Consider the following 15967-nt stretch of genomic DNA (forward strand, 5'->3'; position numbering starts at 1 on the left):
ATGATAAATGTTTCTTTTAAAAAAAAAAAAAAAATATATATATATATATATATATATCAGTTGTTCTTAATTGTCCGAACTTGTAATGATTACCAGCAGTAGTATCTATTCCTGTCTTTGCTTAATTTTCTTGATTTGATGCCTTTGCTCTTGCTTTCTGTTTCTTGCTTTTGGTTACATTTTATTGATTCTTATTTGTAAAAATTTATGCTCGTTCTAACACTCTCCCCCCACCCCAAAACCGGCTGTTATACCAGTGTCCATTAGGTGACTTGGAAATTGCTGCAAGGTCATATATGTCCTCTTGGATAGGACTTGCAACTACTCCGTATGGATCAGCATTAGATTCTACAAAAATGTTTTGGCCTGTTGCTCTCCCACGAAAGAGTCATTTTAAAGCAGCAGCTAAAATGAGAGCTGTGAATCTTGTAAATGAGTCTTGTAGAAACATTGGGTTGGAATCTTCGAAGGGATCCATTCCGGAGGAAAAAGGTGGAGATGCTTCAACCAATAATGTTCAGATAGTTGTTGGTGCGGATGTTGAAATGTCTGTTATGCGTACCAGAGTGGTTACTGCAGCTGCATTGGGAGTTTTTGCTTCTAGATTGCATGAAGGTTCAATGCAGTATGTAATCGATCCACTGACTAAAGCATTTACCTCTTTATCTGGTGTCCAGCGGCAGGTACCATTTGATTTCAAATGCAAGTTTCCACCATCATCCCCTTCCTCTTTTAGTATTGGTATATTTAATCATTACTCATATGCAATCAGGTGGCATCTATGGTTCTTCTTTCTTGGTTCAAAGAGATTAAAAGTGCAGATGTGTTTGAAAACGCTGGAGTTATGCCAGGTTTTCTGAACCATCTCAAACATTTGATGTTGGATTTCTTGGCATGCTCTGAACCTGGTTTCCCTACAAACGATCCTTGTCTTCCTTATGCTGAGCTTTCAAGAACGTATTGTAAGATGCGTTGTGAGGCTAGTCAGTTGTTAAATGCTATTCAATCATCGGGTATGTTTCAGAGTTTGTTGTCTACTACCAAAATTGACTTGGAAAGGTTGAACGTGGACAATGCAATTAATTTTGCATCAAAACTTCCAATGTTGTGTAATGATATTGGGGGAAATGATTCTTTGGAAAGGCACATTGTTGACGATATAGAGTCAGCAAAACGACGACTTTTGACAACTTGTGGATATTTAAAATGTGTTCAGGTAATTGTGGGACATAATTGCATATTTTTGAAATGCTTCTTTAAGTGATAGGCTGAAGGATACTTCTTGTTTTTTATTTTATTTTATGGAATTCTTGGAGCAGTGTCGACATTTTTCATTTTTATTAAGGGTTTTGTTATTCCCCATTTCTATAATTATATTTGAGTCGTTACCTTTTGCTCACTATTACATTCTGCAACAATCTGCAGAGCAATCTGCATGTTACTGTCTCTTCTCTTGTTGCTGCTTCTGTTGTTTGGATGTCAGAGCTCCCTGAACGACTAAATCCAATTATTCTGCCTTTGATGGCTTCTATCAAAAGAGAACAGGTAACCTCCTATATATAATTGTTTTCTTAATTCTATGGTTGCTTAGTTATTTAATCTGATATGTCTTAAATCTCTTTGGAAGGAGGAAATACTACAAGAGAAGGCAGCTGAGGCACTTGCAGAGCTTATTTCTCATTGTATTTCACGTAGCCGAAGCCCAAATGATAAGTTAATTAAGAATATATGTAATTTAACATGTGTGGATCCTAGAGAAACACCTCAAGCTGCAGTCATCTGTTCCATAGATATTATTGATGACCAAGATCTCCTATCTTTTGGGACAAATACTGGTAAGCAGAAATCAAAGGTCATTCTGGCTGGTAACGAAGACCGCTCAAAGGTTGAAGGCTTTATTAGCAGACGAGGCTCTGAACTTGCCTTGAGGCATCTTTGTGTGAGGTTTGGTGCTTCATTGTTTGATAAGCTTCCAAAACTATGGGATTGCCTCACTGAAGTGCTTAAGCCTAGTAGTATTGAGCCCCTTAATCCTGCAGATGAAAAGAAAATTACACAAACTCTAGAATCTGTGAAGGATCCCCAGATCTTGATAAATAATATCCAGGTTCTTATCATCCTTGATTTAGTTGGTTATTTTACTTATATTAAATCTTGTGACTGCATTCAGTACAAATATTTTTGCGTATGATAGTGCATATGCATCATTAAATGTCAAAAGGTGTTACAAATATGAAAATTCAGTCTATTAATTTAAAGCTCTTTTGTTACTTTAAAATGATGGGATTCAAGACCGCTAATAAAGATAAGGGACCAGAGTGTTAGGATTTGGTTTGTCTTTTGTTAGGTGTCCTCTTTTGCTTAGGATTGTATTAGGAAAGCTGAAGGTGCACAGATTCTTTTCCTACAAGGATTAAGAAAGAATTAAGTTTTCTTGTACAATTAGATTAGGAATCCTAAAAGCAGAAACATAATAGGAATGCAAGTGTGCTTTCCTATCCCAAATAGATTAGGATACCTAATTAGATTATAGGAGTGTAAACCGCACCTTATACTTATAAATAGGGTGGGATAAGGGCTGAAAAGCTAGCAGAAAACAGAGAAAGCCGAGAGAAGATAGGGGTTACTTCTAGGGTTTGCGAAGTACTTTATTAATCAAAGAAGCCGTGGTCACAACTGGATGTAGACAAAAGTTCTGCATAATTAGGATAAATCTTGTATGTTTCTAGTTATCCCTATTTGATAAGTTTAGTCTATTGTCGGATACATCAAAGAACAAGATCTGGAGGGGAGTCAAAATAACAACAAATATCAAGAGATCGGTTCAAGATGCTATGCGATGGCAAGTATGACTTCATAGACTAGCAATGGATGATGAAGAACATACTGATACAGCAAGAGTTGGATGATGTACCCTTTGGTGAGAAGCCAAAGGCCATGACAAAACTGACATAGACCAAGATTCTCAAGAAGGCGAACAGTTCCATCGAGATTCATCTCACAAAATTATTCAGGTCCCACATGACAGAAACGATAACTGCTAAGAAAGCATGAGACAAGTTGGAGAAGTTGACAAAACCATGTCCAATAAACTATTTCTCAAGGATGAATTATTTGGGCTTTGACTAGAAGAAGGATGTCGAAGAAATTGACAAAGATGATGATATGGCTATCATCTTGCTAAGGTCTCTACCCTCGTCTTTCAAGCACTTTCGAATAACTTTAATGTTCGGAGAGGAGTCCCTACATCTTGAGGACGTAATTCAAGCTCTTCAGTGATATGCTAAACTAGATGATATAGCTAAAAGTTCTCAAGGCCTTTATGTCAAAGGAAAGGAGAGGGGGCAGGCAAAGACGAAGGAAGAAAAGAACATCAATAAGGGTAGGTCGAAATCCAACAACAAAGCCTTTTCCCACTAAGTGGGGTCGGCTATCTGAATCCTAGAACGCCATTGCGCTCAGTTTTGTGTCATGTCCTCCGTTAGATCCAAGTACTCTAAGTCTTTTCTTAGGGTCTCTTTCAAAGTTTTCCTAGGTCTTCCTCTACCCCTTCGGCCTTGAACCTCTATCCCGTAGTCACATCTTCGAACTGGAGCGTCAGTAGGCCTTCTAAAAGAAGGTTGCAAGAAGGGATGTCTAATTGCAAGCTGGGTTTTTGTGAATTGCGTTCTCAAGAAGCAAAGAAAGGTATTGTTCGCAAGTACCAGTGTAAATAAGCAAGGAGCAACTCAACTATATTCACTTAAATGTTTGGATCTTGCGCCAACTAAATCCTAGGTGGCTTTAGGTATTTTGTTACTTTTATAGATGATTTTCCTAGAGGTCGCACTTGGTGCGATGGCAAGTGCCTTTGCCCATGAGCGGTAGGTCTCGGGTTCGAGACTTGGGAGCAGCCTCTCCATAAATGGGGGTAAGGCTAGCCGACATTCACCTCTCCCAGACCCTGCGTAAAGCGGGAGCCTTGTGCACTGGGTACGACCTTTTTATAGATGATTTTCCTAGAAAATTTTGGGTTTATTTATGAAAGAGAAATCCGAGGTTTTTTGCAAAGTTCTCGGAATGGAAGATAGAAACCGAGAATCAAATTGGAAGAATGATCAAGTACATGGGAAGCGACAATGGAGGTGAGCATGCAAGCAAGGAGTTTGTTGATAATTGTAAGCAGAAAGGCATCATGAGGCACTTCATAGTAAAGAAGAATCTCTAACAAAACGAAGTTGTTGAGAGAATAAATAGAACTTTGGTGGAAAGAGAGAAGCATGAGATTTCATGCAAGATTGGAGTGCAGAAAGTTACTTGATTAATCATGCAAGTTACTTGATTAGGAGTGCAGAAACGATGCCTCTCAACAAAGTCAAGATCATTGGAGAGAAGAAGAATGATGCTGAAGAAGAAGCAACAAGAATTCCATTCATCAGACCAAGGGAAGATGAAGCTCAAGTGGAGCCAATTGAGCAAGGATTCGAATTTGATAATCCTGAGGAAGAAGAAGAGCATCAACATCATCACTAGGTAGGAATCAGGTAGAGCAAGAAACAAGGCATGTTGCAAACACTCTAATTCGCTCAAATATCCCAAGGGGTTCAAATTCCAACCCACATTTTACCTACATTCTAGAGATGCATGGCACTTGCAAACCCATTCGAAACAAGAAGCAACCTAACAAGTTTGGGTTTGATTGACCAAGACGAAGTTGATTATGCTTTTAACATTAGTCAAGGAGATAACTACTTATCAAGAAACTATAGCAAGTGATGAATGAGATAATTGGATAAGTGCTATGACAGAAGAAATACTTTGTTCAAGAACTCTGTTTGAGAGTTGGTTCCGAAGCCCAATGATAGAAAGCTAGTTGGATGCAAGTGGATGTATAGGAAAAAAGGATTACATGAACAAGATGCCATGAAATTCAAAACAAGGTTCGTGACAAAGGGGTACTCACAGAAGGAAAGGGTGAACTATGATGAAGTCCTTTCACCCGTGGTCAATCATACTTTTATCAGATTGCTTTTACGAATGGCAGCACAACATGGCAGAGAGATTGAGCAAATGGATGTGAAGACTGCGTTTCTCTATGAGGGTCTAGAGGAGATGATTTTCTTGGCTCAACCAGAAGGGTTTGTCGAGTATGGGAAAGAGAACCTAGCGTGTTGGCTTAGGAAGTCCTTGTATAGCCTGAAGTAGTCTCTAAGGCAGTGGTACAAGAGGTTTGACTCCCTTGTGCTGAAAATTAATTTTAGAGATGCTTATATGACTGTTGTGTACTATCATGTATTTCAAGATGGGATGTTCGTATAGCTGTTGCTATATGTGGATAACATGCTAATTGCTTGTCAAGACAAGTCTGAGTTCAAGACTTAAAGAAGATGTTGAGCAAGGAGTTTGACTTGAATAATCTAGGTGTTGCATAAAAAATCCTTGCCATGGAAATTCAGAGAGATAGGACCGGTAGTATGCTTTGGATATCAGAAGCCAAGTATATTCAAAAGGTTCTTGAGAAGTTCAATATGCTAGAAGCAAAGGATAGTTTCGACACCTTTGGCGGCTCAATTCAGATTAAGCAGGCAACAATGTCCTAAAGTGGGGGTATGGTGGCGGTACTAATAGTGGGTGTGGTTGTTGGGGTGTAGAGGTAACAATAGTAGTTGGGGCGGCAACAACAACAGTAGTGGCAATGGGCGGCTGTTGTGATGGTGGCAGTGACGGCACAATGGCGGTGATGGTGGTGGCAATGGTAGCGGTTGAAATAGCGCTGGTGGTGGTTTTGATGGTGGCAACGGTGGTGGTGGTATGGTGGTAGCAACAACGGTGGTGGAAACGGCGGTGGTGGTGTAAGGTTAATGTTTGTGGCAGTATGTAATGGCCATTACTTTGTTCTCCAAAGGATAAAACGAGTGTAAGAGGTTAAACAATGTCATTTTAAAATTTATGAGGGTGTTACAGGGTTTGAAAATATTCATAAAAGGCTCAACTTTGCTTTTTTTAAAGTAGCCTTTAAAAGCAACCTACAAACTGCTTTAAAAACTGTTGTCTAGACTCCATTGCTTTTAAAACAAGCATGATATTTTAGTTTTATCGAACACTTTTTCATGGCTTAACATTGAAGAGAGCAATTTTTTTGTGGAAAAAAGCAATACCAAACGTGGTCTAAGTTCAAAAAAGAGAAACAGGTGATGGAGAAGGTGCCCTATGCTAATGTCATGGGCTGCCTAATATGTGCAATGGGATGTGTTGATGCCGACTATGTAGGGGACTTGGACAAGAGAAGGTTGGAAGGCACTACTGCAACCAATTGTAGCTTTGTGGACCACATGAGCGTAGTACATTGCTTTGGCTGAAGTTGGAAAGGAAGCAATTTGGCTTGGTGGTTTGGTGAGCCAATTGGGAATCACTCAGGATTACATGAAGCTTAAATGTGACAATCAAAGTGCAATTCACTTGGCAAATAATCTGGTTTTTTTATGGAAGATCAAAGCACATGAAGTGAGGTATCACAGAATGCAGGATTGGGTGGAGTCCAAGGAGATTTGGGTTGAAAAGGTTCATACGGACAACAATGGCATATATTTTCATACCAAGATAGTGTCAGCCAAGGAATTTTAGCATTGCTTGAACTTGATCAATCTAGTCGATTGATTAAGGTGGATCACCTCCTCACTTGAGGTTTAATGAGGCAAGAATAAGTTTGCCTAGGTGAGGGTACTTGAAGTTTCCGAGCTGCTTCAAGAATGGTCGAATATACTTGAGTTTGGTTTGGGGTGTCTTCACCCCCTGTTCACCAAAAAAAAGGATACTTTGGGGTGCAACAGTCCAAACTTGGTTAGATTCACCAAGGTGGAGATTGTTAGGATTTGGTTCGTCTTTTGTTAGTTCTAGGGTTTGCAAAAGTTTTGTATACTCGATTATTAATCAAAGAAGTTGTGCTTTCTGTACCCAAAGAAATCACAATTGTACGTAGGCAGAAGTTCTGCCGAACAAGTATAAATCTTGTGTGTTTCTAGTTATCCTCAATTGCTAAGTTGAGTCTATTGCCGGATGCATCAAAGAACAAGATCCAAAGGGGAGTCGAAATAACAACACAAAGACCAATCAGGGTTTCAGAATTAAGGAAAAGTAATTACATGAACTGAGATGTTGTGGGTATGTGGAATGAAAACTGGAAGCTCATGCAATTTGTTTTACCTTTTCCTTTTTAAAATTTTTTCTACTGTCTAAAATATTAAGTGTGTATTGACCCAAAAAAATAAAAAGAGGAGTGGATTTTAAAATAATAAAATCAGAGAACTAGAAGAAAAGGGGAAGATAAATTTAAGAAGCACATCCATCTTTACTCAACATGGCAACTTGAAGCTGCTTCACTCAATTCTCAAATGGTTTTGTGCTTGTAGTAATTTCGTGGTTAATAATGGCCATCCTTAATTTCTTGACTCCTTATTTTTCTTAAGGCCAAAGGTTAAAAAATAAAGACTAACCCAATCTTATCAGAAGTTCTTTTGTTCATGCTTTGTTTCTAACTATTTGGCTCACCCTGTTGCATTAGCTGCTAATGTCTATTTTATCCATAACAATTTAGATGTATTGATCTTTTCTTTGGGTTTTTTTTCTAGTTCTGAACTATCTACCTTTACTTGATTGTAAATTAGGACATAACATTTTTAGGAATTTGAGATTCTAACATGAGTTATTGCATTACAAATGGTAAGCCATCAAAATTTGTGGACCTACAGACTTGAAACCTAAATTTTGTCTCAAAATTTGCAGGTAGTACGTTCTATTGCTCCAATGCTAAATGAGGATCTGAAACCAAAACTACTCACCCTTCTCCCATACATATTTAAGTGTGTTCACCATTCCCATGCTGCTGTTAGATTGGCTTCCTCTAGATGCATCACCACAATGGCCAAGTCAATGGAAATGCATGTGATGGGAGCTGTAATTGAAAATGTCATACCCATGTTAGGGGATATGACATCTGTTGATGCCAGACAAGGTGCAGGCATGCTTATTAGTTTGCTTGTCCAAGGACTGGGTGTGGAGCTGGTTCCATATGCTCCTTTCTTAGTTGTCCCTCTTCTAAGGTGTATGAGTGATTGTGATCAGTCTGTCAGACAGAGTGTGACTCGCAGCTTTGCTGCCCTTGTACCTCTTCTTCCACTCACACGGGGCCTCCCTCCACCTGTTGGACTAACTGAAGGTTTCTCCAGAAGTGCAGAAGATGCAACATTTCTGGAGCAACTACTTGACAACTCCCATATTGATGATTACAAGCTTTGTACTGAACTGAAAGTGACACTGAGAAGGTAGCTAAAATACTTAATCTTGAATGAAGTCGTAGCTAAGCCTAAAACTTTTAAACTTGACTTGATATTTATCTTTGCAACAGCTAAGACTACAATTCTAAATGAACTGGGGACATTTTGAATTATGTTTGTGCCTAGTTTATTCGTGATGCGTAGCAATATTCTAAACCCATGTTTATAATGTATACTGGTTAGAATTGCAGAAGAGGGGAAATACATCTCGATTGTTGGATATCTTACTGGTAGTCACTTAGAAGTTTGGTTGCCGAGGTTGACTGTTAGTTGGGTGGATATAGAAGCACTCTATTTTTTAGGGCTTACTGTTATGTATAAATTGGTTTGACTTTGTACTGCATCAACATTCTGGTTCCTAACAGATCCTTTTGGTTATAGGTATCAACAGGAAGGCATAAATTGGTTAGCCTTTTTAAAACGTTTCAAGCTTCATGGAATCTTATGTGATGATATGGGTCTTGGTAAGACACTTCAAGCATCTGCTATTGTGGCTTCTGATATAGTTGAGCATCGAACTTTGAATGACGGCAATCCTCCATCATCTTTAATTATTTGCCCATCAACACTTGTTGGACATTGGGCCTTTGAGATAGAGAAGTACATTGATCTTTCCATAATATCTACACTCCAATATGTTGGTTCTGCTCAAGAGCGCATTTCTCTTCGAGAACATTTTGAAAAGCATAATGTGATAATAACATCATATGATGTGGTTCGCAAAGATATTGATTATCTTGGGAAGCTTCTCTGGAACTATTGTATCTTAGATGAAGGACATGTGATCAAGAATGCAAAGTCGAAAATTACACTTTCAGTGAAGCAATTGAAAGCCCAGCATCGTTTGATATTGAGTGGAACACCAATCCAGGTTGGTCTTTCACTGATTCATGAAATTACCTTAAAACTGATTTTCTATTTTCTTCTGAAAAGGAACCTACTGTTTGTTGTAGAATAACGTCATGGATTTGTGGTCCCTTTTTGATTTCCTAATGCCCGGCTTTCTTGGAACAGAGAGGCAGGTGTGTTTTAGCCTTCTTCTGTTATATATTATATTCTTTTGTTGGTTTTCTTTATTTGAATCTTTTTATGTGGCAGATAAAATTATCTTATAGAAGTAAACATAAAAACAAACTCTGAAAACACATGGTGGCTTTCAGGCTAAACCCACATAAATATTTTTCTGATAGATACCCACATAAATCTTTACAGGAACTCAAATAGATTAATTTGGAAAAATCTTAAACCCTGCTTTCTGGGAGCAGAGGCTGTGAGCATCCATTTTTGTAACTTTGGTCTACAAAGACTACTGATAAAGTGTTGGCTGACATGAGTTGAAGCAGAACTCTTGACTAAAGTTTGAACAAGAAATCTCGTATAAATAAAAGAGTTGATTCTATAGAATAAATGTAGATTGGAGGCAGTAGATTCATAGGATTCATATTATTTGACTTATTGTATTTGGTTTCATACTTGATCGAGATAGTTTGTATTGCTATATATATCCTCCAAATTGGAGAATAACATAATCAAGAGATAAACTACTCTGATTTCACACTTAAAAGTCTAGAATGAGGGTTAGTAAGAGCGTACAATTATTTTTAGAGTGTAACTTACATTGTGTTTTCTTTCTGTTAAGGGTGTACTTATAAAGTTACTAAAGAGTCTGGTATGATGAAGATGAACATCATCTATCAGAAAATAATATTATTTTAAATTCTGTGTCTTTCTCGTAATCAACTACATGTTTGGATAGTTTCCATTGTCAGTTTAAGTGATTATAATTCCTCTTTCATGATTTGCTAATCTCTTGAAAATTTTAGATGCATGTACATTCTGTGTACGCATTTCCCTGGATGATTGTCAGTCTGATTTGATAAATAAATAAATCTGTTGTTTCAACGTTATTTGGGCAGTTCCAAGCTGCTTATGGAAAACCACTGGTGGCAGCCAGAGATCCTAAGTGCTCTGCCAAGGATGCTGAAGCAGGTGCACTTGCGATGGAAGCATTGCACAAGCAGGTAAATTTCCTTCCTTTTTATGATTCCATCCTCTTTATTGTTTTTTATGCAAATTAAACTTCTTAAAAAAATTGTGCTACTTGATGTTTGACCCCTTGGTAGTTGACCTTGCAAACTCACTGGAAACTGATGTGAAAAATAATACAATGGTCAAACTTTTACAAGTATATATGAAATTTTCCGTGCATTCCAAGTTCTGGAATTTTAAAGAGTGCAAATTGTTCACTGAGATTCTTTTCTGGTGAAATTAGCTGGCTTAGTACTTACTGTTGGCAAAAGTGATAAGAGTTGTGCAGAAATTGTTGGTACTTTTCTAACTAAAAAATATTCTGTCAAATAGGTCATGCCTTTCCTCCTCCGTCGAACAAAAGATGAAGTCTTGTCTGATCTTCCCGAGAAAATTATTCAGGACAGGTTCTGTGACCTGAGCCCTGTACAATTGAAATTGTATGAACAGTTTTCTGGGTCACATGTGAGACAAGAGATCTCAAGTATTGTAAAACAAAATGAGTCAGCAGATACAGGAGGGCGTAGTGAATCACCTAGAGCTTCATCCCATGTTTTTCAGGTAATTTTGTTATTTATTTTTGTATTTAATTCTCTTTTGCTTCAGTATGCTCCTATCATTGAATGGATGTTACTTGTTCTTGTTTCAGGCACTTCAGTACTTGCTTAAACTTTGCAGTCACCCATTGCTTGTTCTTGGAGAAAAGGTCCCTGATTCAATTGCATGCCTGTTGTCAGAGCTACTACCGGGAGGCTCTGATACAGTTTCAGAATTGCACAAACCATACCACTCTCCCAAACTAGTTGCTCTTCAGGAGATTCTTGAAGAGTGTGGAATAGGTGTTGATGCTTCTAGTTCTGAAGGTGCCATAAGTGTGGGGCAGCACAGAGTCTTGATATTTGCTCAACATAAAGTATTGTTCGTTTATGTTTGACTTATTCAGTTAATTCTGTTTTAAACTACCTGTGCTTAGCTTACATTCATGGTTTTTAATGTGCAATGCCTTCTCATGCAGGCATTTCTGGACTTAATAGAAAGAGACTTGTTTCTCACTCATATGAAGAGGTTGGTCTCCTGAACCTCTATCATGCATCTGTGTTAGTTGCTTAAGTCTCCTAATTTTATGAAAGACTGTTTTGGAGTGGAAAGTTATTCTAGTGTTGATTCTCTCATAATCTTGACCCACAATTCTGATAAGTAACAGTATTACATGAGTTTTAAATATTTCAGTTAGAAATCTGTTTTGTTGGACCTAGAAAAATTAATATGCCAGAAATCAGTGGGTTGAGTACATGTGACAACAACAACAACAACAACAACAAAGCCTTTTCCCACTAAGTGGGGTCGGCTATATGAATCCTAGAACGCCATTGCGCTCGGTTTTGTGTCATGTCCTCCGTTAGATCCAAGTACTCTAAGTCTTTTCTTAGAGTCTCTTCCAAAGTTGTCCTAGGTCTTCTTCTACCCCTTCGGCCCTGAACCTCTGTCCCGTAGTCACATCTTCGAACCGGAGCGTCAGTCGGCCTTCTTTGCACATGTTCAAAATCACCGGAGCCGATTTTCTCTCATCTTTCCTACAATTTCGGCTACTCCTACTTTACCTCGGATATCCTCATTCCCAATCTTATCCTTTCTCGTGTGCCCACACATCCCACGAAGCATCCTCATCTCCGCTACACCCATTTTGTGTACGTGTTGATGCTTCACCACCCAACATTCTGTGCCATACAACATCGCTAGCCTTATTGCCGTCCTATAAAATTTTCCCTTGAGCTTCAGTGGCCTACGACGGTCACACAACACGCCGGATGCACTCTTTCCATCCAGCTCGTATTCTATGGTTGAGATCTCCATCTAATTCTCCGTTCTCTTGCAAGATAGATCCTAGGTAGCGAAAACGATCGCTTTTTGTGATCTTCGCTAGATTGCTCCAGTCATTAGTGTGGATAAGTATATAAATGGATAGAGATAGGAAAGCAAACACAAGATGTACGTGGTTCACCCAGATTGGCTACGTCCACGGAATAGAAGAGTTCTCATTAATTGTGAAGGGTTTACACAAGTACATAGGTTCAAGCTCTCATTTAGTGAGTACAAGTGAATGATTTAGTACAAATGACATTAGGAAATATTGTGGGAGAATGATCTCGTAATCACGAAACTTCTAAGTATCGGAGTGTGGTGTCGTCTTGACTTGCCTTATCTGTCTCATAGGTAGATGTGGCATCTTCTCTGGAAGTACTCTTCCTCCATCCAGGGGTGGTATCTTTAACTGGTGGAGATGCACAAGGTAATGTATCAATTTCACTTGAAGCTTACTTGTAGTTTCAGGCTTGGTCAAGCGCGATACAAACCATGTAGTAGGAGTCCCCCAAGTCGCCGAGCTAGGGGGTCTGCTGAAAGAGGTGACAGACAAGGTAAGCAATCAGAGCTCCGACTGATTGTTCACCTTCTCCCCATCTTGCAGCAGCATGAAGGATAAAGAGAAGAAAAATGAGAAGAGATGATATGAGATACTTTTGCTTTTGAAGAAGTAACTTTCCACAGGCTTATTCTTGAACTGAGCTGGAGGGTTTTCTGGTTTCCTCCAGAGTATAAGGCCGACTGAAGAATTTGAGGGTCAAAACAAGTCCATCAAATCTAGAGTACGTTCCACCCTGCTGATATGGGATACTTTTGCTTTTGACAGAGTAATGAATGTATCGGCACGTGTGCTGTTACGCTTGTCTCCACATGCTTCCTTGTATCCTTCGCACTTGCCCTATCTGTTCCTCAAGCAGATGCGGAATCTTCCCTGGAAACATAAGATGTTGAAGATGAGTACTCGAGAGCAATGCCAGGTAAGTAATCAGGTAAGGGGTTCCAGGCAGTCAGTTCCTGGCTGGAAGCTTGATTCCAAGTGCTGACTGATTGCTCTCTTTCTCCTTGTCTTGCAGGTAAAAACAAGGCCAAAAGAAAAGACAGGGAAAAAGCATGATATGGGATACTCTTGCTTTTAACCCTGATGATATGAGATATTCTTGCTCTAGTATAGCTTGTTTGCAGAGGTATTATCGGGGGGAAAGAAAGCTGAATATTTCGAAAGGCTTCGTTGGGAGTGCCCTCTCAGATATGATGAAGGGTTGAGCATTTTTGCAGGTCTGCCTGTCCGTTGGGGATGGAGGTCGACATATATAGGAGTCTCCCTAACAACAAGTAGTAATGCTATTCCTTTACCCTGCTTGGTCATAGCACGGTAGTGGGAGCTGCCAGTTTCACATGTTTTAACTCTGTCAGAGCACTTTGAAAAAGTGGTCTGTGGTATCTGGCTCTCGAGATTCGGAGAACGATGCCTCTTCGATTTTTGAGAAAGCAATCATGCTGGGGGTATGACTCTCGAGATTCGGAGAGCAGTGTCTCTTCGATTTTTGAGGAAGTAATCATGTTGGGAGTCTGGCTCTCGAGATTCGGAGGGTGGTGCCTCTTCGATTTTGGAGCAAGCAATCTTGTTGGGAGTGTTGTCTCGAATGTGAGTAAAGGTTGGGCATGTTTGCTAGTCTACCTTGCCACGAAGCACAAAGGTTGACACACAGGGACTTTCCAATTATCCAGCAATGGTACTGTTCCTTTACCCTCTCTTCGATTTTGAGAAAGTAGTCATGTTGGGAGTCTGGCTCTCGAGATTCGGAGGACGGTGCCTCTTCGATTTTGGAGCAAGCAATCTTATTGGGAGTGTTTTCTCGAATGTGAGTAAAGGTTGGGCATGTTTGCTAGTCTACCTTGCCACGAAGCACAGAGGTTGACACACAGGGACTTTCCAATTATCCAGCAGTGGTACTGTTCCTTTACAGTTGTGGGTAATAATATGGTAGCTAGACCTTCAAAATTTATGTGTCTAAACTTTTGTTAGTGCTGTTTCTTTGCTATTCTTTTACCTTTCTTGGTCAGAGCAATGTAGTGGGAGCTGCAAGCTTCACGTGCTCAACTTTGGCAGAGAACTTTGGCAAAGTTATTTGTGGTACCCATAAGCTATTGTTGCGTGTGGGAAGTGGGTGATTGAACAGTAAGATTCATGTGCTTTCTACTTCACCAGAAGTCTTCGACAGAATGCCCATAATTTCTGCAAAGCTGAGTGTGCGTGTGACAGGTGTTGACAAGGCTAGAAAAGTAGGTGCCTCTTCGATTTCTGAGATCGGCCCTCGTGGTCTCTGAGCAGCCCAGCTTTTGAGAAAGCGAGCGCCTCTTCGATTGATTCGGAGAACGATGCCTCATCGATTTTTGAGAAAGCAATCATGCTGGGGGTCTGGCTCTCGAGATTCGGGGAGCAGTGTCTCTTCGATTTTTGAGAAAGTAATCATGTTGGGAGTCTGGCTCTCGAGATTCGGAGGGCGGTGCCTCTTCGATTTTGGAGCAAGCAATCTTGTTGGGAGTGTTTTCTCGAATGTGAGTAAAGGTTGGGCATGTTTGCTAGTCTACCTTGCCACGAAGCACAGAGGTTGACACACAGGGACTTTCCAATTATCCAGCAATGGTACTGTTCCTTTACCCTCTCTTCGATTTTTAAGAAAGTAGTCATGTTGGGAGTCTGGCTCTCGAGATTCGGAGGACGGTGCCTCTTCGATTTTGGAGCAAGCAATCTTATTGGGAGTGTTTTCTCGAATGTGAGTAAAGGTTGGGCATGTTTGCTAGTCTACTTTGCCACGAAGCACAGAGGTTGACACACAGGGACTTTCCAATTATCCAGCAGTGGTACTGTTCCTTTACCCTTGTGGGTAATAATATGGTAGCTAGACCTTCAAAATTTATGGGTCTAAACTTTGTTAGTGCTGTTTCTTTGCTATTCTTTTACCCTTCTTGGTCAGAGCGATGTAGTGGGAGCTGCAAGCTTCACGTGCTCAACTTTGGCAGAGAACTTTGGCAAAGTTATCTGTGGTACCCATGAGCTATTGTTGCGTGTAGGAAGTGGGTGATTGAACAGTAAGATTCATGTGTTTTCTACTTCCCCAGAAGTCTTTGACAGAATGCCCATAATTTCCGCAAAACTGAGTGTGCGTGTGACAGGTGCTGACAAGGCTGGAAAAGGTTGGAAAAGTAGGTGCCTCTTCGATTTCTGATATCGGCCCTCGTGGTCTCTAGGGAGCCCAGCTTTTGAGAAAGCGAGCGCCTCTTCGATTTTTGAGATTGGCCTTCGTGGTCTTTGAGCAGCCCAACTTTTGAGAAAGCAAACGCCTCTTCGATTTCTGAGATCAACCCTCGTGATCTCTAAGCAGCCCAGCTTTTGAGAAAGCAAACGCCTCTTCGATTTCTGAGCAGGCGCCTCTTCGATTTCTGAAGCTTCGTCGAGTGCAGATTTTTATAGGGGCTGGCATTAAGTTCCAAAGCACACTTAAATCTCCACCAGTAGAAGCTTCATTCTTGCACTTCTAAGATCTTGATTTGTCCGACCTCTTCTCTCTTCAACACCTTTGAAAATGTCTGGCCCCTCCGACCGTCGTTTTGACTTGAACCTTGTTGAAGAGGCAGCCCCGGCTTCTCCAGACAACATATGGCGCCCATCCTTCGTCTCCCCTACTGGTCCTCTTACCGTTGGGGATTCCGTGATGAAGAATGATATGACCGCTGCGGTGGTGGCCAAGAACCTTCTCACT

General features: G+C 40.1%; 1 protein-coding gene across 6 annotated transcripts in view; it reads left to right on the top strand.

The window, feature by feature from the left end:
• Window positions 1-15967, top strand: part of LOC103421876 (TATA-binding protein-associated factor BTAF1-like) — a 36026-nt gene that overhangs the window by 14135 nt on the left and 5924 nt on the right. For 3 of the 6 annotated variants that reach the window (XM_070818667.1, XM_070818664.1, XM_070818665.1), the window contains exons 15-25: window positions 258-683; window positions 773-1216; window positions 1426-1545; window positions 1628-2107; window positions 7762-8300; window positions 8694-9183; window positions 9266-9334; window positions 10229-10333; window positions 10674-10901; window positions 10990-11253; window positions 11356-11405. In XM_070818667.1, coding sequence (XP_070674768.1) covers window positions 258-683; window positions 773-1216; window positions 1426-1545; window positions 1628-2107; window positions 7762-8300; window positions 8694-9183; window positions 9266-9334; window positions 10229-10333; window positions 10674-10901; window positions 10990-11253; window positions 11356-11405 — 3215 coding nt within the window. The remainder of the gene's footprint in view (window positions 1-257; window positions 684-772; window positions 1217-1425; window positions 1546-1627; window positions 2108-7761; window positions 8301-8693; window positions 9184-9265; window positions 9335-10228; window positions 10334-10673; window positions 10902-10989; window positions 11254-11355; window positions 11406-15967) is intronic. The other 3 variants (XR_011579079.1, XR_011579078.1, XM_070818666.1) reach the window with 2 other exon arrangements.

This window comes from Malus domestica, chromosome 03 (genome assembly GCF_042453785.1).
Source record: "Malus domestica chromosome 03, GDT2T_hap1".
NCBI lineage: Eukaryota > Viridiplantae > Streptophyta > Magnoliopsida > Rosales > Rosaceae > Malus > Malus domestica.